Raw genomic sequence first — 25,487 nt, forward strand, 5'->3', positions numbered from 1 at the left:
CAGGGAGGGTCCTGGGGGTCCCGCTGATGCCGTAGAAGTGGGGGGTGCTTATTCATCAGAGCCTAGGGCTCCCCAGGGAGGCATAATTCAAGGGAATCTCCACAACCGAACCACGGTTCTTAACTTCACTGAACGTGGAGTCAGATCAAAGATGCTGACGCTGCATAATTCTACAGAAGATTTCTGTTCGGACGGAAAAAACACGTCATTCTTTCCTCTAAGGCGTGTTTTCCCTTCACGTATTACAACATTAGACAAAATAAACTCACGCAACCTCTTCTTAACGCCGGTCGAGTTAAACTCGACGATAGAAAGAAGTGGTTCTTATGAAACCAGACGAGTACAACCACCGGTCTCTCTCGCCGACGGTCAGCCTGTGTTTCTATGGAGTGGATTCAACACAAACACCAACAATAATAACGCCGGCGACAAGATTAACGACGACGAGGACGATTCAGACAAATTAACTCGGCTCACGAAACGACGAGACTTAAGGGAAAATTTGGACCATTTAGACTGCGATGGGAGATTCTCTCCAGGCTGTTCCCGCTCTGAGCTGGGGGACCACATGCAATTAAAACCTGGTAAGCAAGTGCCATTAGAGCTCGACGGCGTCAGGAAGGCAGTGGATCGGCAGATGGGGGCCACGGGAGGAAGGGAGGGAGACGGCTTGGAGGGGTCTGTTGCTGCTGTTGCTGCTGCTGTGGGAGGAAAATTACAGGTGGGGGAGGGCAGGAGAGAGGGGCGGCTGATGGGAGGGAGAGGACCGTGGGGAGAAGGAGAGGAGGAGGTAATAACAAAGCCCAACCAGGCGGTAGTGAGGGATGCAGGGAGAGGGAAGGGTCAGGTCCGGGGCAGCAACACAGAGCCAGATAGCGAGAGATGGAGGAGAGAAACCCAGGCGGATGAAAGGCACCAGCCGGGGAAGGGGGGAGACGGCGAGGTGGAAGGCGATGCAAAGGAGAGGCAGGGTTCAAGAGCAGGGAGACGCCTGGAGCGAGTGATAGCAGCAGATGATAGGATCTCAGAGGGAGACCAGGAGAGGAGGGCCTCGGCGCCGTGGCCTCGCTCTCGGCGTGCGGCGAACAGACACCCACACTTCTCCCAGTACAACTTCCAAGTCCAAGTCGCCGAGAACCAGCCCCCCGGCACCTCCGTCATCATCATGTCCGCCTCGGACCCGGACGCCGGAGAGTCCAGCAAGCTGAGCTACATGATGGCGCCGCTGATGAACAGCCGGTCGTCCGACTACTTTCACATCCACCCAGACACCGGCCTCATCACCACCACCCAGATCCTGGACCGAGAACACATGGACTTGCATTATTTTAGGGTCACGGCGACGGATCGAGGGGCCCCTCGCCTCTCGGGTACCACGATGGTGGCCATCACGGTCTCGGACCGCAATGACCATTCTCCTATATTCGAGCAGACTGAGTACAGGGAGACCATTCGGGAGAATGTGGAAGAAGGATATCCCATCCTGCAGCTCAGGGCCACAGATTTAGACTCGCCATCCAACGCCAACATCCGTTACCGTTTCATCGGAGACACAGCTGTACTGGCTAAAGCGGCATTTGAGATTGACCCGAGGTCCGGCCTCATTACCACCCGCGGGGTAGTGGACCGTGAGACGAATGAGCAGTACACCCTTCAGGTGGAGGCCAGCGACCAGGGGAAGGAACCAGGGCCCCGCTCTGCGACCGTCAAAGTTTATATCATAGTTTTGGACGAGAACGACAATTTGCCGCAGTTCAGCGAGAAGCGCTACGTGGTGGCGGTGAAAGAAGACGTGAGACCTCACTCCGACATCCTACGCGTGAGCGCCACCGACCAGGACAAGGACAACAACGCCGCGGTCCACTACACCATCATAGGCGGGAACAGCCGGGGCCAGTTCTCCATCGACAGCGTCACCGGGGAGATCCAGGTCGTGGCGCCTTTGGATTACGAGACCGAGCGGGAATACACGCTTCGGGTTCGAGCGCAGGACAACGGCCGCCCGCCGCTCTCCAACAACACCGGCATCGTCAGCGTCCAAGTGACCGACGTGAACGACAACCCACCAATATTTGTCTCCACCCCCTTCCAGGCGTCGGTGCTGGAGAGCGCTCCGGTGGGGAGCTCCATCCTCCACATCCAAGCCATCGACACAGACTCCGGTGACAACGCCAGGTTGGAGTACAGACTGACCGGCACCAGCCACGACACACCGTTCCTCATCAACGCAGCGACCGGTTGGGTCTCCGTCAAACTACTCCTCGACAGAGAGTCCGTGGAACATTATTTCTTCGGTGTGGAAGCCAGAGATTACGGATCGCCACCTCTTTCTGCTACAGCGAGTGTCACCATAACGGTCATGGATGTCAACGACAATCGCCCCGAATTCCTACAGAAGGAGTACTACGCCCGTCTGAACGAGGACGCGGTCGTGGGCACGAGCGTGGTCACCGTCACGGCCATAGATCGTGACGTCAACAGCGCCGTCACTTACCAGATAACAGGCGGGAACACCAGGAACCGGTTTGCCATCAGCACCGCGGGGGGCGCCGGGCTTCTCTCGCTGGCTCTGCCGCTGGACTACAAACAGGAGCGCCGCTACGTTCTGACCGTTACAGCTTCGGACCGAACCCTTCACGACACCTGTCAGGTTCACATCAACATCACGGATGCCAACACCCACCGCCCCGTGTTCCAGAGCGCCCACTACTCCGTCAGTGTGAACGAGGACCGGCCTCCCGGAAGCACCGTGGTCGTCATCAGCGCCACGGACGACGATGTCGGAGAAAACGCCCGAATCACTTACCTCCTGGAAGACAACATCCCACAGTTCCGCATCGACCCCGGGACAGGTGCTGTCACCCTTCAGGCAGAGCTGGACTACGAGGATCAGATGACCTACACTCTAGCTATAACGGCCAAGGACAACGGCATCCCACAGAAGTCCGACACCACGTACGTGGAGGTGAACGTCAACGACGTCAACGATAACGCGCCTCAGTTTCTCAGCCCGAGGTATCAAGGAACGGTGACTGAAGATGCTCCACCTTTCACTAGTATCCTCCAGATCTCAGCCACCGACCGCGACGCCCACGCCAACGGCCGTGTCCAGTACACCTTCCTGAATGGCGAGGACGGCGACGGAGACTTTACGATCGAGCCCACCTCTGGAATCGTGAGGACAGTTCGCCGCTTGGATCGTGAGAGCGTACCGTTCTATGAGCTCACTGCCTACGCCGTAGACCGAGGCGTGCCGGCCCAGCGGACCCCCGTCCATATCCAGGTGACTGTACTCGATGTGAACGACAACGCTCCGGTCTTCCCTGCCGATGACTTTGAAGTTCTGGTGAAGGAGAACAGTGCGGTCGGGTCGGTGGTGGCTCAGATCACAGCGACCGACCCGGACGAAGGTCCAAACGCTCAGATCATGTACCAAATCGTCGAAGGAAACATCCCCGAGATCTTTCAGATGGACATATTCTCCGGAGAGCTGACTTCGTTGATCGACCTGGACTACGAGGCGAGGAACGAGTACGTCATCGTGGTCCAGGCGACGTCGGCGCCGCTCGTCAGTCGGGCGACGGTGCGGATCAGACTGGTGGACCAGAACGACAACGAGCCCACCCTGCAGCACTTTCAGATCATCTTCAACAACTTCGTGTCCAATCGATCGAACAGCTTCCCCACCGGCGTCATCGGGAGGGTCCCCGCCTACGACCCGGATGTTTCCGACCGGCTCTACTACACCATCGACCGGGGCAACGAGCTCCACCTGCTGCTGCTGAACCACACCAGCGGAGAGATCCGACTGAGCCGGAAACTGGATAATAACCGACCGCTGGTCGCCCCCATGCAGATCACCGTCACAGGTGAGACGCGCTGTTGGATGTGATGGATGTGATGGATGTGATGTTGCCTGCCACAGATGAATGTTCATGTTGTTATCGTGACCTTTGTAGACGCCGGGGTTTGTGCTCAGCTCAGGAACATGGATCAGCAACAAATATACACAGACAAGTTCCAATAAGAGTTAAATTGAAAATAATTCTTAATTTATAATATTTCAACAGTCAGGCTTCTGTAAAGACACGACACTGTCACAACTGAGAGTAAACAACATTTCTGTAAACACATAGTTGACAACAGATATCTACAGATACAGAAATGTGTATTTGTGTGTATTTGTGTGTCTTCCTTGGCCAGCTTTTTAATCTCATTGTCAACTAAGAATCAACACAAAAAAATACACAAATAAAAGAACAAAGTTTTACTTTAGGATAACTTTGGTCTCTCAACACAATTTAACAAATAATGTGTTCAATTTAAAAGTACTTTTGTGTCTATTTAATACATTTCACAAGTGCATTTAAAAGTATCCTGAATTCCATAATGTTTCAATGTCATTGTTAATATGAATTCTTAAGGCATTTTTACCAAGAACATGTTCAATTTCTCCAGGTCGGAATGTTTCACGTAACAAATCAATTGAAAACTCTTCATTTTAACCACATTATTAATAAATAACTAATTTAATTTATACATTTGAAACGAACTACATGTTTTGTTTTAAAGAGGAGAACGTATACAGTGTGTGTTAAATGTTACCCCCAGATTTTTTTTATAAATTACAATGAAATATTGAGTGAAGTATTTTTGATATGTATTCTGATAATAGTAGTAGCTGAGTCATTCTGGCGTGAAAAGTACAACTCTGAGAAGTTACACATACACACTTGTGAATAAGGTCAAACATGGATATGGATTAGCTGCTAAGAAAGTGCACTTAGGAGGAGCTCACGGGACGGACCGAGGCCCAGATGGTGAAATGACATCATTGGCTTGAATTACAATCACAACAGTTTCATCTGCTCTTATGGCCTCAGTGAGTTTCATATCCGTTCGATGGTGTCCATTCTTCTCTCTTCCCTCGTTCATTTGCTTTTGATTCAGAGCTGGAGGCTCCACCGGGTTCGTCGCCGTCACTGATCACAGCCGCCGAGACAGAATTAGGAGGATGTGAGAGCGTTTGTTTGTTGCTTTGAAGGCTGGTGTTTGTGAGTCTGTCACACAGCTTTTATGTGTAACGTCAGCGAGGGACGGTGTGTGGCCCGCTAACCTATTTACGTTCGCTTGTTTATCGTCGGCGACAAGCGGCGTCGCTGGTGTTCGGACGTGTTCGCTCGAAGTCGACGTGAACTGACAGACTCTGTGACGAGAGCGAGGGAATAATCGGGTTAATGAAGTCAGAGAACGAGATGACGATGGGATCGAACCTCAAACTTTGTGTTTCAGGGATGCTGAGAGATTAACTAGTAGAGTGGTCGGTGAATATTCTATACTCTCTTCTTTTCTCCCGCTGTATCTTCCCTCGTTCTTCTCTCCGTCCATCTGTACGTCGCGGCAGGAGGACGTCAACACTGAGTCTGGTTCTGCTTGAGGTTTCTGCCTTCTAAAAGGAACGCTTTTCAACCACCATAGTCTTTCTTAAACTGTCACAGTGTCTGGAGATAACTTATGATAAGACACTTTAAATAAAGTTGATTTAATGAGTTATTTATCGACAACATACTGAACTTATGTACATATACCATATCTTTTCTCCTTTATAAATACACACTTCTAACATAAAGTACTATCTAGAGTAGAGAAGTATACTTTATCTTTACTTCTTTATAAATACACACTTCTAACATAAAGTACTGTCTAGAGTAGAGAAGTATACTTTATCTTTTCTCCTTTATAGATACACACTTCTAACATAAAGTACTGTCTAGAGTAGAGAATTATACTTTATCTTTTCTCCTTTATAAATACACACTTCTAACATAAAGTACTGTCTAGAGTAGAGAAGTATACTTTATCTTTTCTCCTTTATAAATACACACTTCTAACATAAAGTACTGTCTAGAGTAGAGAAGTATACTTTATCTTTTCTCCTTTATAAATACACACTTTTTACATAAAGTACTGTCTAGAGTAGAGAAGTATACTTTATCTTTTCTCCTTTATAAATACACACTTCTAACATAAAGTACTGTCTAGAGTAGAGAAGTATACTTTATCTTTTCTCCTTTATAGATACACACTTCTAACATAAAGTACTGTCTAGAGTAGAGAAGTATACTTTATCTTTTCTCCTTTATAAATACACACTTCTAACATAAAGTACTGTCTAGAGTAGAGAAGTATAGTTTATATTTTCTCCTTTATAGATACACACTTCTTACATTAAGTACTGTCTAGAGTAGAGAAGTATACTTTATCTTTTCTTCTTTATAAATACACACTTCTTACATAAAGTACTGTCTAGAGTAGAGAAGTATACTTTATCTTTTCTCCTTTATAAATACACACTTCTAACATAAAGTACTGTCTACAGTAGAGAAGTATACTTTATCTTTTCTCCTTTATAAATACACACTTTTTACATAAAGTACTGTCTAGAGTAGAGAAGTATAGTTTATATTTTCTCCTTTATAAATACACACTTCTTACATTAAGTACTGTCTAGAGTAGAGAAGTATACTTTATCTTTTCTTCTTTATAAATACACACTTCTTACAAGTGTCTCAAGATAACTTTGTTATGATAAGACACTTTAAATAAAGTTAAATTGAAATGAGTTATTTATTGACAACACACTGAACTACAGTAATGAGTTAAAAATTAAATACAACTCAATATAAATCAATCAAAAGTCATGAGTTGTAATTTTAAACTTGTGTTTGTAACGTCACGATCTCGTCAGCTCGTCGCTCGTCGTTCAAACTGGCTCTTTCATTCTATTTTCCCCACCTTTCCTCCCCTCTTTCTTCCTCCCTCTGCTCCTCAGCGAGACCCGTCGCTCCAGCAGTCGACAGTTATGAGATTCTAATGAAACAAAAGTCGCCGAAGGTGGAGCTCGGAGCGAAGCTGTCACTGCACTCGTGTTCGGCTGTTATCGCGACTCCTGTCTATCCTCGGAACGCTGGGACACAGATTCCCATTCCTCCCGTCTTGCCTTCTCTTTCTTTTACTTTTTTCTATTTCCACTTTGCCTCCTGCTCTTTCTTCTGTGTCTTCTTCATTCTATCGTTTTCTTCTCCTCTTTCATCCCTTCATCCTCGTCTTCTTAACTTCAGCTTATTATTTGTGTTCTCGTTGTGCATTCTGGGTATTCTTGTCATCTTGGGTGAGTTTCACTTGTGTGTGTGTGTGAACGTGCTGTGTGTACACGCATAATTATCTCAAACAGATAGTGTGTGTGTGTGTGAGTCTCCGGTGGCTGCGAAACATTGAATTGGTGAGTCCAGGGACCTCCTCGTTCAATCCCACACTATTGTCTTCCACTCGTCTGTTCAGCTCTTCTGATAATTCCTGCTTTCATGGAGATTAAATGTGGTTTTGCTGCGCCGTCTAAACACACTTTTAGCTCCACAGACACATTAGCTTCAGGATGTTTGGCTGGAAAGAGAAACAGGTTTTTTATTTTTTTCCCTGAGCCAAAGGTGGTCCCTCAGTAGAGCGACCCCTGTGGGCCGGGAGCGGAGTTCACTGGCCGAGGTCCACTTGAACGTTGGAGATAAAACCACACTGACGGGGAAAAGGGGGTTGAACTCATGATGGGCTCATAAATAAACTCCTTTCTCTGTCGATAAATATAGACAAACAACAGTATTTCAATATTAAATCTACTCTGAAACAAACTTCTTAAACTCCTCTTTTATTCTTTTACGGCACGAACAACATCCACTTTCGATTCGGGTCATGTGGAGCTTTCTTGGGACATATAGGGCGTCACTGACTGGAGGACCAGGTCAGCGAGTCATGAACCAGTACTTTCAGGTCACCGCGCTGATGCCCGAGTGTAAGTCAAGGCTTAAGTGTTTTTGGCCAATTATTCTTTTACATGAAGGTCACGTAGGAGGTCACGTCCCCAGAGGTTACATCGGGAAAATGTGTCGCTTCCATGAGTGGTTGAGACGATCCTTATCTTAACTTAAACACACTTAAACGTCGACATGAATCTACTTTGATGCGACGCTTAAGTGTTCTGAGCTCAGGATCCGTCGCAGCTCGCAGTAAATGTCACGGACCAGCTTGAATGTCAAGTTATAAACACTGGATCTTGACGTGACCTTCAGTCTCTCGCGCCGTCGCCCCAAAAAAATGAATTCCTTTTAAATGCTACGTCTCACGGTGGAGGAAAAATGGAACATGTTCCCGAGATACGAGTTCTCACGGGTGACTTGTGCGACTGGATTATGTTCTGTGACGACAATGAATCAAACACAACACTTGCTGTCGGAGCTACACAACCACAACACACACAACCACAACACACACAACCACAACATACACAACACACACAACCACAACACACACAACCACAACACACACAACCACAACATACACAACACACACAACCACAACACACACAACCACAACATACACAACACACACAACCACAACACACACAACCACAACATACACAACACACACAACCACAACACACACAACCACAACATACACAACACACACAACCACAACACACACAACCACAACATACACAACATACACAACCACAACACACACAACCACAACATACACAACCACAACATACACAACACACACAACCACAACACACACAACCACAACATACACAACACACACAACCACAACATACACAACCACAACATACACAACCACAACATACACAACACACACAACCACAACACACACAACCACAACATACACAACACACACAACCACAACATACACAACCACAACATACACAACCACAACATACACAACATACACAACATACACAACACACACAACCACAACATACACAACCACAACATACACAACACACACAACCACAACACACACAACCACAACATACACAACACACACAACCACAACATACACAACCACAACATACACAACATACACAACCACAACATACACAACATACACAACATACACAACATACACAACCACAACATACACAACATACACAACCACAACAGACACAACCACAACATACACAACATACACAACCACAACATACACAACCACAACATACACTACATACACAACATACACAACCACAACATACACAACATACACAACATACACAACCACAACATACACAACATACACAACCACAACATACACAACCACAACATACACAACCACAACATACACAACATACACAACATACACAACCACAACATACACAACATACACAACCACAACATACACAACCACAACATACACAACATACACAACCACAACATACACAACATACACAACATACACAACCACAACATACACAACATACACAACCACAACATACACAACATACACAACCACAACAGACACACACTGAAGCAGAACATTCTCCGGCCCATTCAAACCCATCAGACGTTTCCCTCCGTCCGTCTCTCACCATCAGGATCCAACGGTTCAGGTGGAATCACAGTTTGACCCAATTTGTCTCTGTTCGCACAGAACCAGCAGATGGTACTTTTAAAATGTTGGACGAGGCAGTAGTTACTCCATGTTCTCGCAACTAGACTGTGAAGTTTTTACCTTTATAAATACACACATATTACATAAAGCACTGTCTGGAGTAGAGAAGTATACTTTATCATTTCTCCTTTATAAATACACACTCCTTACATAAAGTAAAGTCTAGAGTAGAGAAGTATACTTTATCTTTTCTCCTTTATAAATACACACTTCTTACATAAAGTGCTGTCTAGAGTAGAGAAGTATACTTTATCTTTTCTCCTTTATAAATACACACTTCTTACATAAAGTACTGTCTAGAGTGGAGAAGTATACTTTATCTTTTCTCCTTTATAAATACACACTTCTAACATAAAGTACTGTCTAGAGTAGAGAAGTATACTTTATCTTTTCTCATTTATAAATACACGCTTCTTACATAAAGTACTGACTAGAGTAGAGAAGTATACTTTATCTTTTCTCCTTTATAAATACACACTTCTTACATAAAGTACTGTCTAGAGTGGAGAAATATACTTTATCTTTTCTCCTTTATAAATACACACTTCTTACATAAAGTACTGTCTAGAGTAGAGAAGTAAACTTTATCTTTTCTCCATTATAAATACACACTTCTTACATAAAGTACTGAGTAGAATAGAGATGTATACTTTATCTTTTCTCCATTATAAATACACACTTCTTACATAAAGTACTGAGTAGAATAGAGAAGTATACTTTATCTTTTCTCCTTTATAAATTCACGCTTCTTACATAAAGTACTGTCTAGAGTAGAGAAGTATACTTTATCTTTTCTCCTTCATAAATACACACTTCTTACATAAAGTACTGTCTAGAGTAGAGAAGTATACTTTATCTTTTCTCCTTTATAAATACACACTTCTTACATAAAGTACTGTCTGGAGTAGAGAAGTATACTTTATCTTTTCTCCTTTATAAATACACGCTTCTTACATAAAGTACTGTCTAGAGTAGAGAAGTATACTTTATCTTTTCTCCTTTATAAATACACGCTTCTTACATAATGTACTGTCTAGAGTAGAGAAGTATACTTTATCTTTTCTCCTTTATAAATATACACTCCTTACATAAAGTACTGTCTAGAGTAGAGAAGTATACTTTATCCTTTCTCCTTTATAAATATACACTCCTTACATAAATTACTGTCTAGAGTAGAGAAGTATACTTTATCCTTTCTCCTTTATAAATATACACTCCTTACATAAATTACTGTCTAGAGTAGAGAAGTATACTTTATCTTTTCTCCTTTATAAATATACACTCCTTACATAAAGTACTGTCCAGAGTAGAGAAGTATACTTTATCTTTACTCCTTTATAAATACACACTACTTACATAAAGTACTGTCCAGAGTAGAGAAGTATACTTTATCTTTTTTCCTTTATAAATACACACTTCTTACATAAAGTACTGTCTAGAGTAGAGAAGTATACTTTACCTTTTCTCCTTTATAAATTCACTCTTCTTACATAAAGTACTGTCTAGAGTAGAGAAGTATACTTTATCTTTACTCCTTTATAAATACACACTACTTACATAAAGTACTGTCCAGAGTAGAGAAGTATACTTTATCTTTTTTCCTTTATAAATACACACTTCTTACATAAAGTACTGTCTAGAGTAGAGAAGTATACTTTACCTTTTCTCCTTTATAAATACACACTTCTTACATAAAGTACTGTCTAGAGTAGAGAAGTATACTTTACCTTTTCTCCTTTATAAATACACACTTCTTACATAAAGTACTGTCTAGAGTAGATAATTATAGTTTATCTTTTCTCCATTATTAGAACACACTTCTTACATAAAGTACTGTCTAGAGTAGATAAGTATACTTTATCTTTTCTCCTTTATAAGTACACACTTCTTACATAAAGTACTGTCTAGAGTAGAGAAGTATACTTTATCTTTTCTCCTTTATAAGTACACACTTCTTACATAAAGTACTGTCTAGAGTAGAGAAGTATACTTTATCTTTTCTCCTTTATAAGTACACACTTCTTACATAAAGTACTGTCTAGAGTAGAGAAGTATACTTTATCTTTTCTTCTTTATAAATACACACTTCTTACATAAAGTACTGTCTAGAGTAGAGAAGTATACTTTATCTTTTTTCCTTTATAAATACACACTTCTTACATAAAGTACTGTCTAGAGTAGATAAGTATACTTTATCTTTTCTCCTTTATAAGAACACACTTCTTACATAAAGTACTGTCTAGAGTAGATAAATATACTTTATCTTTTCTCCTTTATAAGTACACACTTCTTACATAAAGTACTGTCTAGAGTAGAGAAGTATAGTTTATCTTTTCTCCTTTATAAGTACTGTCTAGAGTAGAGAAGTATAGTTTATCTTTTCTCCTTTATAAATACACACTTCTTACATAAAGTACTGTCTACAGTAGAGAAGTATACTTTATCTTTACTCCTTTATAAATACACACTTCTTACATAAGGTACTGTCTACAGTAGAGAAGTATACTTTATCTTTACTCCTTTATAAATACACACTTCTTACATAAAGTACTGTCTAGAGTAGAGAAGTATACTTTATCTTTTCTCCTTTATAAATACACACTTCTTACATAAAGTACTGTCTAGAGTAGAGAAGTATACTTTATCTTTTCTCCTTTATAAATACACACTTCTTACATAAAGTACTGTCTAGAGTAGAGAAGTATACTTTATCTTTACTCCTTTATAAATACACACTTCTTACATAAGGTACTGTCTACAGTAGAGAAGTATACTTTATCTTTACTCCTTTATAAATACACACTTCTTACATAAAGTACTGTCTAGAGTAGAGAAGTATACTTTATCTTTTCTCCTTTATAAATACACACTTCTTACATAAAGTACTGTCTACAGTAGAGAAGTATACTTTATCTTTACTCCTTTATAAATACACACTTCTTACATAAGGTACTGTCTACAGTAGAGAAGTATACTTTATCTTTACTCCTTTATAAATACACACTTCTTACATAAAGTACTGTCTAGAGTAGAGAAGTATACTTTATCTTTTCTCCTTTATAAATACACACTTCTTACATAAAGTACTGTCTAGAGTAGAGAAGTATACTTTATCTTTTCTCCTTTATAAATACACACTTCTTACATAAAGTACTGTCTAGAGTAGAGAAGTATACTTTATCTTTACTCCTTTATAAATACACACTTCTTACATAAGGTACTGTCTACAGTAGAGAAGTATACTTTATCTTTACTCCTTTATAAATACACACTTCTTACATAAAGTACTGTCTAGAGTAGAGAAGTATACTTTATCTTTTCTCCTTTATAAATACACACTTCTTACATAAAGTACTGTCTAGAGTAGAGAAGTATACTTTATCTTTACTCCTTTATAAATACACACTTCTTACATAAGGTACTGTCTACAGTAGAGAAGTATACTTTATCTTTTCTCCTTTATAAATACACACTTCTTACATAAAGTACTGTCTAGAGTAGAGAAGTATACTTCCCTTCTTCACCCAGTTTTGTTTGCTCTACTTTATCACGGGTTAATATATTCCTCGTACATAATTCATCAAACTCAAGGCGTGAGAATATATTCAAGTTTTGTTGTAAACTTTCAGATTTTCTCTCCTAGTTAACATATACTGCGGAGGAAGTGATTTATCAGTGTTGAGTACATCGTACTCTCTTCGTCTGCTGCAGTTATTCTCTTGTATTTTGTACAAACACCATTAATTATGTTTTAGTGGCAGCTTTACACGTTCATAACAAATATACACAAAAGGAAAATAAGGTAAAAAACAACATATTTAAGAGCAAATCCTCGATAAATAATATAAAGTTGTCAAACGTTCTGTAGCTTGTTGTGTGTTTGTGTTGCTAGAATGACTTCAGTCTAAATCAAGAGTTTATTCAGAGCAGCATCAATAAATCACGACGACATTAACACGATTATTGTGACAAACAAACACCAGAACCTTCTGTTAAGTTTGTTGGTCAGAGGTTGAGTTGTGTGTTTTTTTGTTGGTCGAGTCAGAGGTTGAGTTGTGTGTTTTTTTGTTGGTCGAGTCAGAGGTTGAGTTGTGTGTTAAGTTTGTTGGTCGAGTCAGAGGTTGAGTTGTGTGTTTTTTTGTTGGTCCAGTCAGAGGTTGAGTTGTGTGTTTTTTTGTTGGTCCAGTCAGAGGTTGAGTTGTGTGTTTTTTTGTTGGTCCAGTCAGAGGTTGAGTTGTGTGTTAAGTTTGTTGGTCCAGTCAGAGGTTGAGTTGTGTGTTAAGTTTGTTGGTCCAGTCAGAGGTTGAGTTGTGTGTTTTTTTGTTGGTCCAGTCAGAGGTTGAGTTGTGGGTTTTTTTGTTGGTCCAGTCAGAGGTTGAGTTGTGTGTTTTTTTGTTGGTCCAGTCAGAGGTTGAGTTGTGTGTTAAGTTTGTTGGTCCAGTCAGAGGTTGAGTTGTGTGTTAAGTTTGTTGGTCCAGTCAGAGGTTGAGTTGTGTGTTTTTTTGTTGGTCCAGTCAGAGGTTGAGTTGTGTGTTTTTTTGTTGGTCCAGTCAGAGGTTGAGTTGTGTGTTTTTTTGTTGGTCCAGTCAGAGGTTGAGTTGTGTGTTAAGTTTGTTGGTCGAGTCAGAGGTTGAGTTGTGTGTTAAGTTTGTTGGTCCAGTCAGAGGTTGAGTTGTGTGTTTTTTTGTTGGTCCAGTCAGAGGTTGAGTTGTGTGTTTTTTTGTTGGTCCAGTCAGAGGTTGAGTTGTGTGTTAAGTGTGTTGGTCCAGTCAGAGGTTGAGTTGTGTGTTAAGTTTGTTGGTCCAGTCAGAGGTTGAGTTGTGTGTTAAGTTTGTTGGTCCAGTCAGAGGTTGAGTTGTGTGTTAAGTTTGTTGGTCCAGTCAGAGGTTGAGTTGTGTGTTAAGTTTGTTGGTCCAGTCAGAGGTTGAGTTGTGTGTTAAGTTTGTTGGTCGAGTCAGAGGTTGAGTTGTGTGTTAAGTTTGTTGGTCCAGTCAGAGGTTGAGTTGTGTGTTAAGTTTGTTGGTCGAGTCAGAGGTTGAGTTGTGTGTTAAGTTTGTTGGTCGAGTCAGAGGTTGAGTTGTGTGTTAAGTTTGTTGGTCGAGTCAGAGGTTGAGTTGTGTGTTAAGTTTGTTGGTCGAGTCAGAGGTTGAGTTGTCTGTTAAGTTTGTTGGTCGAGTCAGAGGTTGAGTTGTGTGTTAAGTTTGTTGGTCGAGTCAGAGGTTGAGTTGTGTGTTAAGTTTGTTGGTCGAGTCAGAGGTTGAGTTGTGTGTTAAGTTTGTTGGTCCAGTCAGAGGTTGAGTTGTGTGTTAAGTTTGTTGGTCGAGTCAGAGGTTGAGTTGTGTGTTAAGTTTGTTGGTCCAGTCAGAGGTTGAGTTGTGTGTTAAGTTTGTTGGTCCAGTCAGAGCTTGAGTTGTGTGTTAAGTTTGTTGGTCGAGTCAGAGGTTGAGTTGTGTGTTAAGTTTGTTGGTCCAGTCAGAGGTTGAGTTGTGTGTTAAGTTTGTTGGTCGAGTCAGAGGTTGAGTTGTGTGTTAAGTTTGTTGGTCCAGTCAGAGGTTGAGTTGTGTGTTAAGTTTGTTGGTCGAGTCAGAGGTTGAGTTGTGTGTTAAGTTTGTTGGTCCAGTCAGAGGTTGAGTTGTGTGTTAAGTTTGTTGGTCCAGTCAGAGGTTGAGTTGTGTGTTTTTTTGTTGGTCCAGTCAGAGGTTGAGTTGTGTGTTAAGTTTGTTGGTCGAGTCAGAGGTTGAGTTGTGTGTTAAGTTTGTTGGTCCAGTCAGAGGTTGAGTTGTGTGTTAAGTTTGTTGGTCCAGTCAGAGGTTGAGTTGTGTGTTAAGTTTGTTGGTCCAGTCAGAGGTTGAGTTGTGTGTTAAGTTTGTTGGTCCAGTCAGAGGTTGAGTTGTGTGTTAAGTTTGTTGGTCCAGTCAGAGGTTGAGTTGTGTGTTAAGTTTGTTGGTCGAGTCAGAGGTTGAGTTGTGTGTTAAGTTTGTTGGTCGAGTCAGAGGTTGAGTTGTGTGTTAAGTTTGTTGGTCGAGTCAGAGGTTGAGTTGTGTGTTTTTTTGTTGGTCCAGTCAGAGGTTGAGTTGTGTGTTAAGTTTGTTGGTCGAGTCAGAGGTTGAGTTGTGTGTTAAGTTTGTTGGTCGAGTCAGAGGTTGAGTTGTGTGTTAAGTTTGTTGGTCGAGTCAGAGGTTGAGTTGTGTGTTAAGTTTGTTGGTCCAGTCAGAGGTTGAGTTGTGTGTTAAGTTTGTTGGTCGAGTCAGAGGTTGAGTTGTGTGTTTGTTCTCCGTGATTCAGTTGTGTTTTTGGACTCCACAGCTCAGCTGCTCCGGGTTCAAAGGCAGCGAGAAAACATGAGTAATCCTTTGATTCGATGAGTCTTCTGTCGCTCCAGCAGCCTCCGGTCGTATCGTGTGACTCACAGAGAATTATGGGAAGAATCTCAGTCATTATCGTGAACAATTATAAACTTGTGTCGTAGAAAATGTTTCATAAATCACTATCAAAACATCATTTTTCTTGTTTATTCACCTCAGAAGTTAAAATGTATATTAAATTAACCGTTGAAAACTAAACTAAAAGGACATGTTTGTCTTTCTTAGTGCAGTTTAAAGCCCTGGCTCTCTTGAGGATAAACTACATAAACTTCAGTGTATTTCACAGAAATACTGGTTCGTAAAAGTGGTTAAGAATGTCTGATCAATACTACGTTAATACGAAAGAAACAACACATTAATAACAACAACATCGACGTTTTAACGACGTTTCTAAACATGTTTTTATCTGAACCTGTTTTTATCATAAAAGCATCTTTTTAATGAAGAATTTTTTCTTCTCTGCGAGCAAATGTGTCGTTGTTTAAGGTCACGCGTTGACCTTTAATCATCATCGTCTTAGTGATGACTCAGGGGTTTAGGGTTAGGGTTGTGAAGCGAGTCCAAGTCCAACAGAATGTATTTGAATGAATAAATGTGTCGTATCAAGAGCATCAGTGGGAACAGTCTCATCGTGCTATAATCACCTCTGCCAAGGAGGTATATTCACCTCCATCCGCCTGTTTAAAGATGGACGAACAGACAAAAAGGAGATTTTCAGAAAATGACAATAAAGGGTCAAGAAAATAGAATAAAGTCAAGAATCTAAGATTTGTGTCACTCTCTGTGGTGCAGAAGGAGCTGCTATTGAAGTTACGGCCATCTTTAAAATGATCGATGAAATGAAGTTTGTGCGATAATCTGTATTTTTAAATGAATATTTATCATCATCATGTATTTATTTGTTGTCCTGGATGTTTGTAGGAACATATTTATTGAATAAAACGTCCTGAGTTTTATAAAAATAACTTGAAGTTGTATTTTATGCAACACATGCCTCGATTTAAAAGATAATGTTTTTAAAATAAAAGTTAAAGCTTTTATTCTAATCCTGATCAGTGTTAACGTCAGCGAAGAAAAGAGCGAGCGCTCGGACGCAGGATGATCCCATTGCGGCTCGTCTCGCTTCCATAAGTCAGCGAGGTCAGGATTTGTGTTGCAGGATTGACTTTTGTGCACAACAGACACGGAGAATGAAAGTTGTTTTTTCTGTTAGTGTAAAGGATTAACTTCAGAGAGGAGTCACTGATGATGTGGAATATTTCCTCGTAAATGAAGCCTCGACTCTCTGGCTGCGACAACTGTTGTGTTCGTGTTGTGTTTCTAAAGCGTCTCCTGAAGACTCACCGTCCCGACGGACGTTTTCACGCCGATATTTATGGACGTTTTCTTTACTTATCCCTGGTTTTTAAAAGTCAACGTGCCCTTGAATGAAGGACTCTTTGTGTTGGCGAGCAAAACAAGCGCACAAAACGCACTCGACAATAAAGTGTGTAACAGGATTTACGCGGGACATGGACCGGGCTAATGTGCCGGAGGCGCCGTGACCACGTTTAATGTGTTTCCTAGAAGCAGAATTTTTGGCTTTTGTTCGGGGCAAATCCAATTTGACTGGTTTTGGGCTTTTTTCTTCATGCAAGTTGGTCGTAGAATTTTCCCCTTTTGGGCTTTTTTTTCTTCTTTTTAATCTCCCTCTCTTACCACGAGAGCAGACACGAGCCTCGCTGGAGGAAGTCTGGTCGGTTCTGAAGCGAGTCCGAGTCCAACCAGATTTAATTGAATGAATAAATGTGTCGTTTGAAGAGTGTGAGAGGAGCTCGTGCTATAATCACCTCTGCCAAGGAGGTATATTCGCATATTTGCAAAATAAGTCAAAGATGGACGAACAGACAAAAGGGAGATTTTCAGAAAAAGAGAATAAAGTGTCAAAGAAATTGGTTAAAAATCAGAAGAGTTGTGTCACTCTCTGTGGGGCAGAAGGAGCTGCTATGGAACCGCGATCTTTAGACCCCTTTAAAATGATCAATGATATTTCAAATGCTAAAAATATTATGCAAAATTAGATATTAATATATATGTAAGTCATTCAAATTACAGTTTTTGGACGAATTATAAGCTTTTGTTGTGATATGAACCAAACATAACATTTAAAACACTTATTTTTCTTTCTATTGAGCTGTTTTTAATGAACTGAGACATTTTTAAATGAATAATATTTTCTCTCAAATGTGAAGATATTTGAGAGAAAATTCCAAACAAAGATCATAGAGAATTTTCTAAGGTTTTTTAGAAAAAAAAACACAACATTTAACCTAAAGTTAAAACGGTGAAAATAAACGATAAAACAAAAACAAATTAAGACTGAGAATATAACTATTACTTATTTAAAAGTTCTATTTAAAGTAGTATCATGTTAAATTCTTTAATTGTCGGCCCCTCACAACGTGGCCCCTGATATAGATGGTGAAAAGTGAAAAAACTATGTTTATTTCACTGCTTTTCAAAGTCGTGTTGCAGGAACAGATGAAGGTAAAAATCAGATGTTTGGAGAAGATAAAAAGACAGAAAAACATCTTTGATAGAGTCGTTAATAAAAGGTCCTTTGAAAAGTCTTAAAATACATAAATCTAAAAACAAGTCTAACTTAAGTTGAAAAAATGGAATAAAAAAAGGAAATATTTAAATCTGAAAATCAATAAAAAATATCCTGAATGTCAACTTCTTATAATATCATTTACATCTTGTATAAAAAAAAAGCCAAAAGAAAGTGTAAAAATAAGTTGTTTTTCTGTCATAAACCAGCGCAGAAAAGCTAGAGAGAACATTTGCTTCTGGACTCGTTCTCGCCGCAGCTTCTTAAATTGCTTCCCTCGCGTCCGAGGCTTCCATTGTAAACTGACTTCGCCAATTATTTCCGTGTGGATTTCCAGGAAGCGAGAGCCGAGGCCGCCGACGTTCTAGAAGCTTTGGATGTTCTATTAGTCGCAGCGGAGATAGAACATCTTCCACCAGAAGATGGAAGATGTTCAGTCCGTGGTTATTCTGGGAGGCTTCAGCTCCTGAAGGACGCTGATGGACAAACGCTTTGTTTTCTTGTGGCTCTGAAGCTCAAATAACCTCCATTTGTGGCTTCCAAGCATATGAATGTTTTATCGTCTCGCTCGCGGCCGCAGTGGTAAGTGGCAGCGCGGGTGCATTAGTGATGGTTTCTTATCTTATCGAAGGTACGTGACGACAAAACTTCGTGTGTACATCAAACACTCAACGGGTCAGAATAATACTTTTGAACTTTTTCATTGGATACATAACCGTTTTATCAGTAGTTTAACTTCATAGAACTTGTTTTTCTTATTTGTCCTTTTTTATGGTTATTGGTTTTATCGTAAACAAGTACAAAAAAGTAGTGGTTTTTAATCATTTTTCTTGATTAAATGTGTATTAAAGGAAATATTACACTATTTATTCATGTACTATTTGTCACATTTTTATTTTTAGAACCTTTAAATAAAATAAACTTTCAAACGGATGTATAAACAATATAATTAATACTACATTTTAAGGTTTTCTCATTGAATCAATTTGTAATATTCTCCTTCTTTTGGCGTGACGGCCCCTCACTATAATTACCGCTGCCAAGGAGTTGCTGGCGTTTGTCGGTTTGCAAAGGAGGTGAAAAATGTAGGAACAGATCAAAATCAATCAGAAAATGTGGATAATAAAATTATCGATTTCGGTTTGTTCGGAATCTTCGTCACTCTCTGTGGTGCAGCAGCTGCTGTTACTGACACTGTGCTCGAGTCTCGGGGAATTACTTTCATTTATTCATCGATTTTTTGTTAAGACGGTAATAAAAGTTGAAGCCGTAGAGATGCAGAGATAACAGTGTCATTAGTCCAGAGACGGATGGACGTGAAGCTAATGGTCAGACTCTCATGGTCAGACTCTAATGGTCAGACTCTAATGGTCAGATTCTAATGGTCAGATTCTAATGGTCAGACTCTAATGGTCAGACTCTAATGGTCAGACTCTAATGGTCAGACTCTCATGGTCAGATTCTAATGGTCAGACTCTCATGGTCAGACTCTCATGGTCAGACTCTAATGGTCAGATTCTAATGGTCAGACTCTCATGGTCAGACTCTCATGGTCAGACTCTAATGGTCAGACTCTAATGGTCAGACTCTCATGGTCAGATTCTAATGGTCAGACTCTCATGGTCAGACTCTCATGGTCAGATTCTAATGGTCAGACTCTCATGGTCAGACTCTCATGGTCAGACTCTCATGGTCAGACTCTAATGGTCAGATTCTAATGGTCAGACTCTCATGGTCAGATTCTAATGGTCAGACTCTCATGGTCAGACTCTCATGGTCAGACTCTAATGGTCAGACTCTAATGGTCAGACTCTCATGGTCAGACTCTCATGGTCAGACTCTAATGGTCAGACTCTCATGGTCAGACTCTAATGGTCAGATTCTAATGGTCAGACTCTCATGGTCAGATTCTAATGGTCAGACTCTCATGGTCAGACTCTCATGGTCAGATTCTAATGGTCAGACTCTCATGGTCAGACTCTCATGGTCAGATTCTAATGGTCAGACTCTCATGGTCAGACTCTCATGGTCAGACTCTCATGGTCAGACTCTAATGGTCCGATTCTAATGGTCATATTCTAATGGTCAGACTCTAATGGTCAGACTCTCATGGTCAGACTCTCATGGTCAGACTCTCATGGTCAGACTCTAATGGTCCGATTCTAATGGTCATATTCTAATGGTCAGACTCTAATGGTCAGACTCTCATGGTTAGACTCTCATGGTCAGACTCTCATGATCAGACTCTAATGGTTAGACTCTCATGGTCAGACTCTAATGGTCAGACTCTAATGGTTAGACTCTCATGGTCAGACTCTAATGGTCAGACTCTAATGGTCAGACTCTAATGGTCAGATTCTCATGGTCAGACTCTAATGGTCCGATTCTAATGGTCAGACTCTCATGGTCAGACTCTAATGGTCCGATTCTAATGGTCAGACTCTCATGGTCAGACTCTCATGGTCAGATTCTAATGGTCAGACTCTCATGGTCAGATTCTAATGGTCCGATTCTAATGGTCAGACTCTCATGGTCAGACTCTCATGGTCAGATTCTAATGGTCAGACTCTAATGGTCAGACTCTCATGGTCAGACTCTCATGGTCAGACTCTAATGGTCCGATTCTAATGGTCAGACTCTAATGGTCAGACTCTCATGGTCAGACTCTAATGGTCAGACTCTAATGGTCAGACTCTCATGGTTAGACTCTAATGGTCAGACTCTCATGGTCAGACTCTCATGGTCAGACTCTCATGGTCAGACTCTAATGGTCAGACTCTAATGGTCAGACTCTAATGGTCAGACTCTCATGGTCAGACTCTCATGGTCAGACTCTAATGGTTAGACTCTAATGGTGGGTCGAGATGTTTAATGGAGGGTCCGGAGATGAGGCTCGCTGCGGTGAGCGAGCCTGACCAGACGAGTCTGAATCTCTGGCGACGTCTGCATGATTCCGACATGTTTGCTGCGTCAGAAACACCCGAGAGGCTGGAATCTCTGGAATCTCTGGAATCTCTGGAATCTCTGGAATCACTGGAATCACTGGAATCACTGGAATCTCTGGAATCTCTGGAATCTCTGGAATCTCTGGAATCTCTGGAATCACTGGAATCTCTGGAATCACAGCCACGTTTAGTCTCCGTCAGTCAAACACCTGCAGCTCCTGCTTCCACAAACATCATATGTTTCTCCTTTGATAGTCGCAGCTGTGGAGCGACGACAGGTTTTCCCTCGAGGTTCTGAGGATGTTTTCTCCTGCACGTCAAGTCTGACACCATTGTTTGTTGAAGACCAGGAAGTAGATAAACGAGCGTATTTCGTTCACTCGAGTTTTACTGGAAACGACAAGACTATGGAGAAAGTTCCTCATGAGTCTGGATGAAGTCAAACCTGATATATTTGTTCGGAAGTGAATCAACAGCATCAGACTTTGAATATGAAATTCTAACGTTTGATTTTTACAGGATCAAATACATTGAATTTTACATTAAATCTTTTTTACACATTGAATTTTTTACCCTGAATTAATTCAGAAAATTGATTTCGATGCTGTAAAAATTCAGTTTTGTCCGAGTGATGGTGAACATTTACTTCTCGTCTGATGTTCTTGTTTTTTACATCACATTTATTCCAATAAATTCATTTAAATCGTTTTTTTTACATTGAATATAGTTTTACATTAATTCAATTTAATTCAATTTTATTTCAAGTGTCTTATCTTAACAAAGTCAAGACACTTTACAGTTGAAGTAAGACTTTAGTGGAGAAAGAAAAAACAGATCAACTCAATAATGAGTGAATCACATCTTTTAGAAGAAACCTGGAGCAGAACCAGACTCATTGTTGACTCCTGCTGTGAGCGTCTGGGACGAAGGAATTCAATCTTTACATCGGTATTTTTTACACAGATTTCATTTTAAAACATTTTATTGATTTATGTTATTCTTGCATTTAAAACAATACAGACGGCGAAAAAACTAAAATTACAATTGTTCGTGTAAACATTGATTTTGTATCAATTCAGAATTAAAATCCATATTCAACGTCTGATTCAAATTTACTTCCATATACTTTGAGTTTCCTGCTCATAATGTGATGAAAGAAAAAGCTGTTTATTCTAGTTTTAAAGAGTAAATCAGGGATTAAACGAGAGTCCAGAGAGTTCAGAGAGACCAGAGAGACCAGAGAGACCAGAGAGTCCAGAGAGACCAGAGAGTCCAGAGAGACCAGAGAGACCAGAGAGACCAGAGAGACCAGAGAGTCCAGAGAGACCAGAGAGACCAGAGAGTCCAGAGAGACCAGAGAGACCAGAGAGTCCAGAGAGACCAGAGAGTCCAGAGAGACCAGAGAGACCAGAGAGACCAGAGAGTCCAGAGAGACCAGAGAGACCAGAGAGACCAGAGAGTCCAGAGAGACCAGAGAGTCCAGAGAGACCAGAGAGTCAAGAGAGTCCAGAGAGACCAGAGAGACCAGAGAGACCAGAGAGTCCAGAGAGTCCAGAGAGACCAGAGAGTCCAGAGAGACCAGAGAGTCCAGAGAGACCAGAGAGTCCAGAGAGACCAGAGAGACCAGAGAGCCCAGAGAGTCCAGAGAGACCAGAGAGTCCAGAGAGTCCAGAGAGTCCAGAGAGTCCAGAGAGACCAGAGAGTCCAGAGTGCCCAGAGAGTCCAGAGAGACCAGAGAGTCCAGAGAGTCCAGAGAGTCCAGAAAGTCCAGAGAGACCAGATAGTCCAGAGAGCCCAGAGAGTCCAGAGAGACCAGAGAGTCCAGAGAGTCCAGAGAGTCCAGAGAGTCCAGAGAGACCAGAGAGTCCAGAGAGACCAGAGAGTCCAGAGAGTCCAGAGAGTCCAGAGAGTCCAGAGAGTCCAGAGAGTCCAGAGAATCCAACACTGGTGAACACGTGGAGCCTCATGTCTGAAGGTCGTGAATCTATTGTGGTTTTTCCCACAGAGGTCGTGGCGTTCGCTGTGATTCTCTGAGCGATTTCAGTTTTACTTTGGATTATTATTATTATTATTATTGATCCTGATTTCAATGACAGAAGCAGATCGACGTGGACGCCTGTGATCCTCAGACGCTCACGTCGACTCTTTAACCTCCGAAAACACCAGCCCTGGGTTTTTAAATAATTGAACATTTTCCTTCAGTCCTTCGCTTGATTTTCTCCCGGCTGTTCATTTAGACGAGCAGGAGGTCAGCGGGGAGTAGGGTTCTCATAATCCGGTAATAAAACCAGCTGCCACCGCGACCCAACCCCCATCCCTCCATTCATCCTTTCTTTCTCAATCCTCCCTTTTCCACATACAATGTGTTGAAGCAGGTCTTGAGCTGTTCATGTCAACATGTCCGGTTCTGTTGTGTTATGAAGAATATTAACCCGAACCATCTCATGAATATCGTTCTCCTCCTCATACATCATCGTGATGTTAGCGTTTTATTAGCGTTCAGACGCTTCCGTCTCATAATGTTTGTCGTTTTCTTTCCTCTCCTTCGCGTCTTTTGTCTCCTGGTTTTTTAATAAACCTGCTTCACCCTCCGCTGAGTCGCCTCTGCTCTGTTTCCCGTCTCTCACCCGGGAGTGTCGACACGTGCATCACTCTCTGATGTGATGACTCGCCTCGCGTCTCTGCAGCCGTAGATGGTTTTTCTTGTGGCTCTGATGGATGTTTCCTGGACTCATGTCGGGTCCATGTTGTCGGCGGAGGGCGGAGGAGCTCTGGGTTCATAGTGTCGACGTCAAGGTTAAATAAATGGATCAGTGAAGGAGTCACATGTCGACTGAACGAAGTTACTTGAGAAAAATAATCTTATTATTAATAATAATAGTTTGTACTGTTGAGAACCTGGTGAATACTATCATGATGAAGGGTCAAAAATATGATATATCATGATACTGTAGTAACAAGTATATATGTGTAGTATTGTCCAGTACTTGACTCTAGTGTTGTGATAGTGTAGTAACAAGTATATATGTGTAGTATTGTCCAGTACTTGACTCTGGTGTTGTGATAGTGTAGTAACAAGGATATATGTGTAGTATTGTCCAGTACTTGACTCTGGTGTTGTGATAGTGTAGTAACAATATATATGTGTAGTATTGTCCAGTAATTGACTCTGGTGTTGTGATAGTGTAGTAACAAGTATATATGTATAGTATTGTCCTGTACTTGACTCTGGTGTTGTGACGGTGTAGTAACAAGTATATATGTGTAGTATTGTCCAGTACTTGACTCTGGTGTTGTGATAGTGTAGTAACAAGTATATATGTGTAGTATTGTCCTGTACTTGACTCTGGTGTTGTGACGGTGTAGTAACAAGTATATATGTGTAGTATTGTCCAGTACTTGACTCTGGTGTTGTGATAGTGTAGTAACAAGTATATATGTGTAGTATTGTCCTGTACTTGACTCTGGTGTTGTGACGGTGTAGTAACAAGTATATATGTGTAGTATTGTCCAGTACTTGACTCTGGTGTTGTGATAGTGTAGTAACAAGTATATATGTGTAGTATTGTCCAGTACTTGACTCTGGTGTTGTGATAGTGTAGTAACAAGTATATATGTGTAGTATTGTCGAGTACTTGACTCTGGTGTTGTGACGGTGTAGTAACAAGTATATATGTGTAGTATTGTCCAGTACTTGACTCTGGTGTTGTGATAGTGTAGTAACAACATATTTGTACTAATAAAAACAATAAAATAATAATACATACAACAAAAATAACCACATATAAATAATAATAAAAGAAACATGGAAGTATCAATTTAGAACACGACCATTACAAATACTATTTTTTAGATTCTATTTTCTTCAAATACACACAAAGGAGAGAAAATACTGAAAGATACTCTTATTTAAATGTGCATTTCTTGTCTTGTTTTATCTGAATATTAACAATGAATGAATGATTGAAGCTGAAGCATGTTAGACCTTTGTGTTCAAAAACATTTTGTTGTTGTTTGTTTACTGGAGCTGAAATGAATGAAGTATAAATATTTAATACAGAACCAGAATCT

General features: G+C 41.1%; 1 protein-coding gene across 5 annotated transcripts in view; it reads left to right on the forward strand.

The window, feature by feature from the left end:
* Nucleotides 1-72: 72 nt before the first annotated feature.
* The window catches only part of celsr3 (cadherin, EGF LAG seven-pass G-type receptor 3), a 92,419-nt gene continuing 67,004 nt past the window's right edge, over nt 73-25,487 (forward strand). For all 5 annotated transcript variants that reach the window (XM_087781334.1, XM_087781336.1, XM_087781338.1 and 2 more), the window contains exon 1: nt 73-3,869. In XM_087781334.1, coding sequence (XP_087637460.1) covers nt 152-3,869 — 3,718 coding nt within the window. In that variant the 5' untranslated portion in view covers nt 73-151. The remainder of the gene's footprint in view (nt 3,870-25,487) is intronic.

This window comes from Callionymus lyra, chromosome 19 (genome assembly GCF_982586985.1).
Source record: "Callionymus lyra chromosome 19, fCalLyr1.hap1.1, whole genome shotgun sequence".
NCBI lineage: Eukaryota > Metazoa > Chordata > Actinopteri > Syngnathiformes > Callionymidae > Callionymus > Callionymus lyra.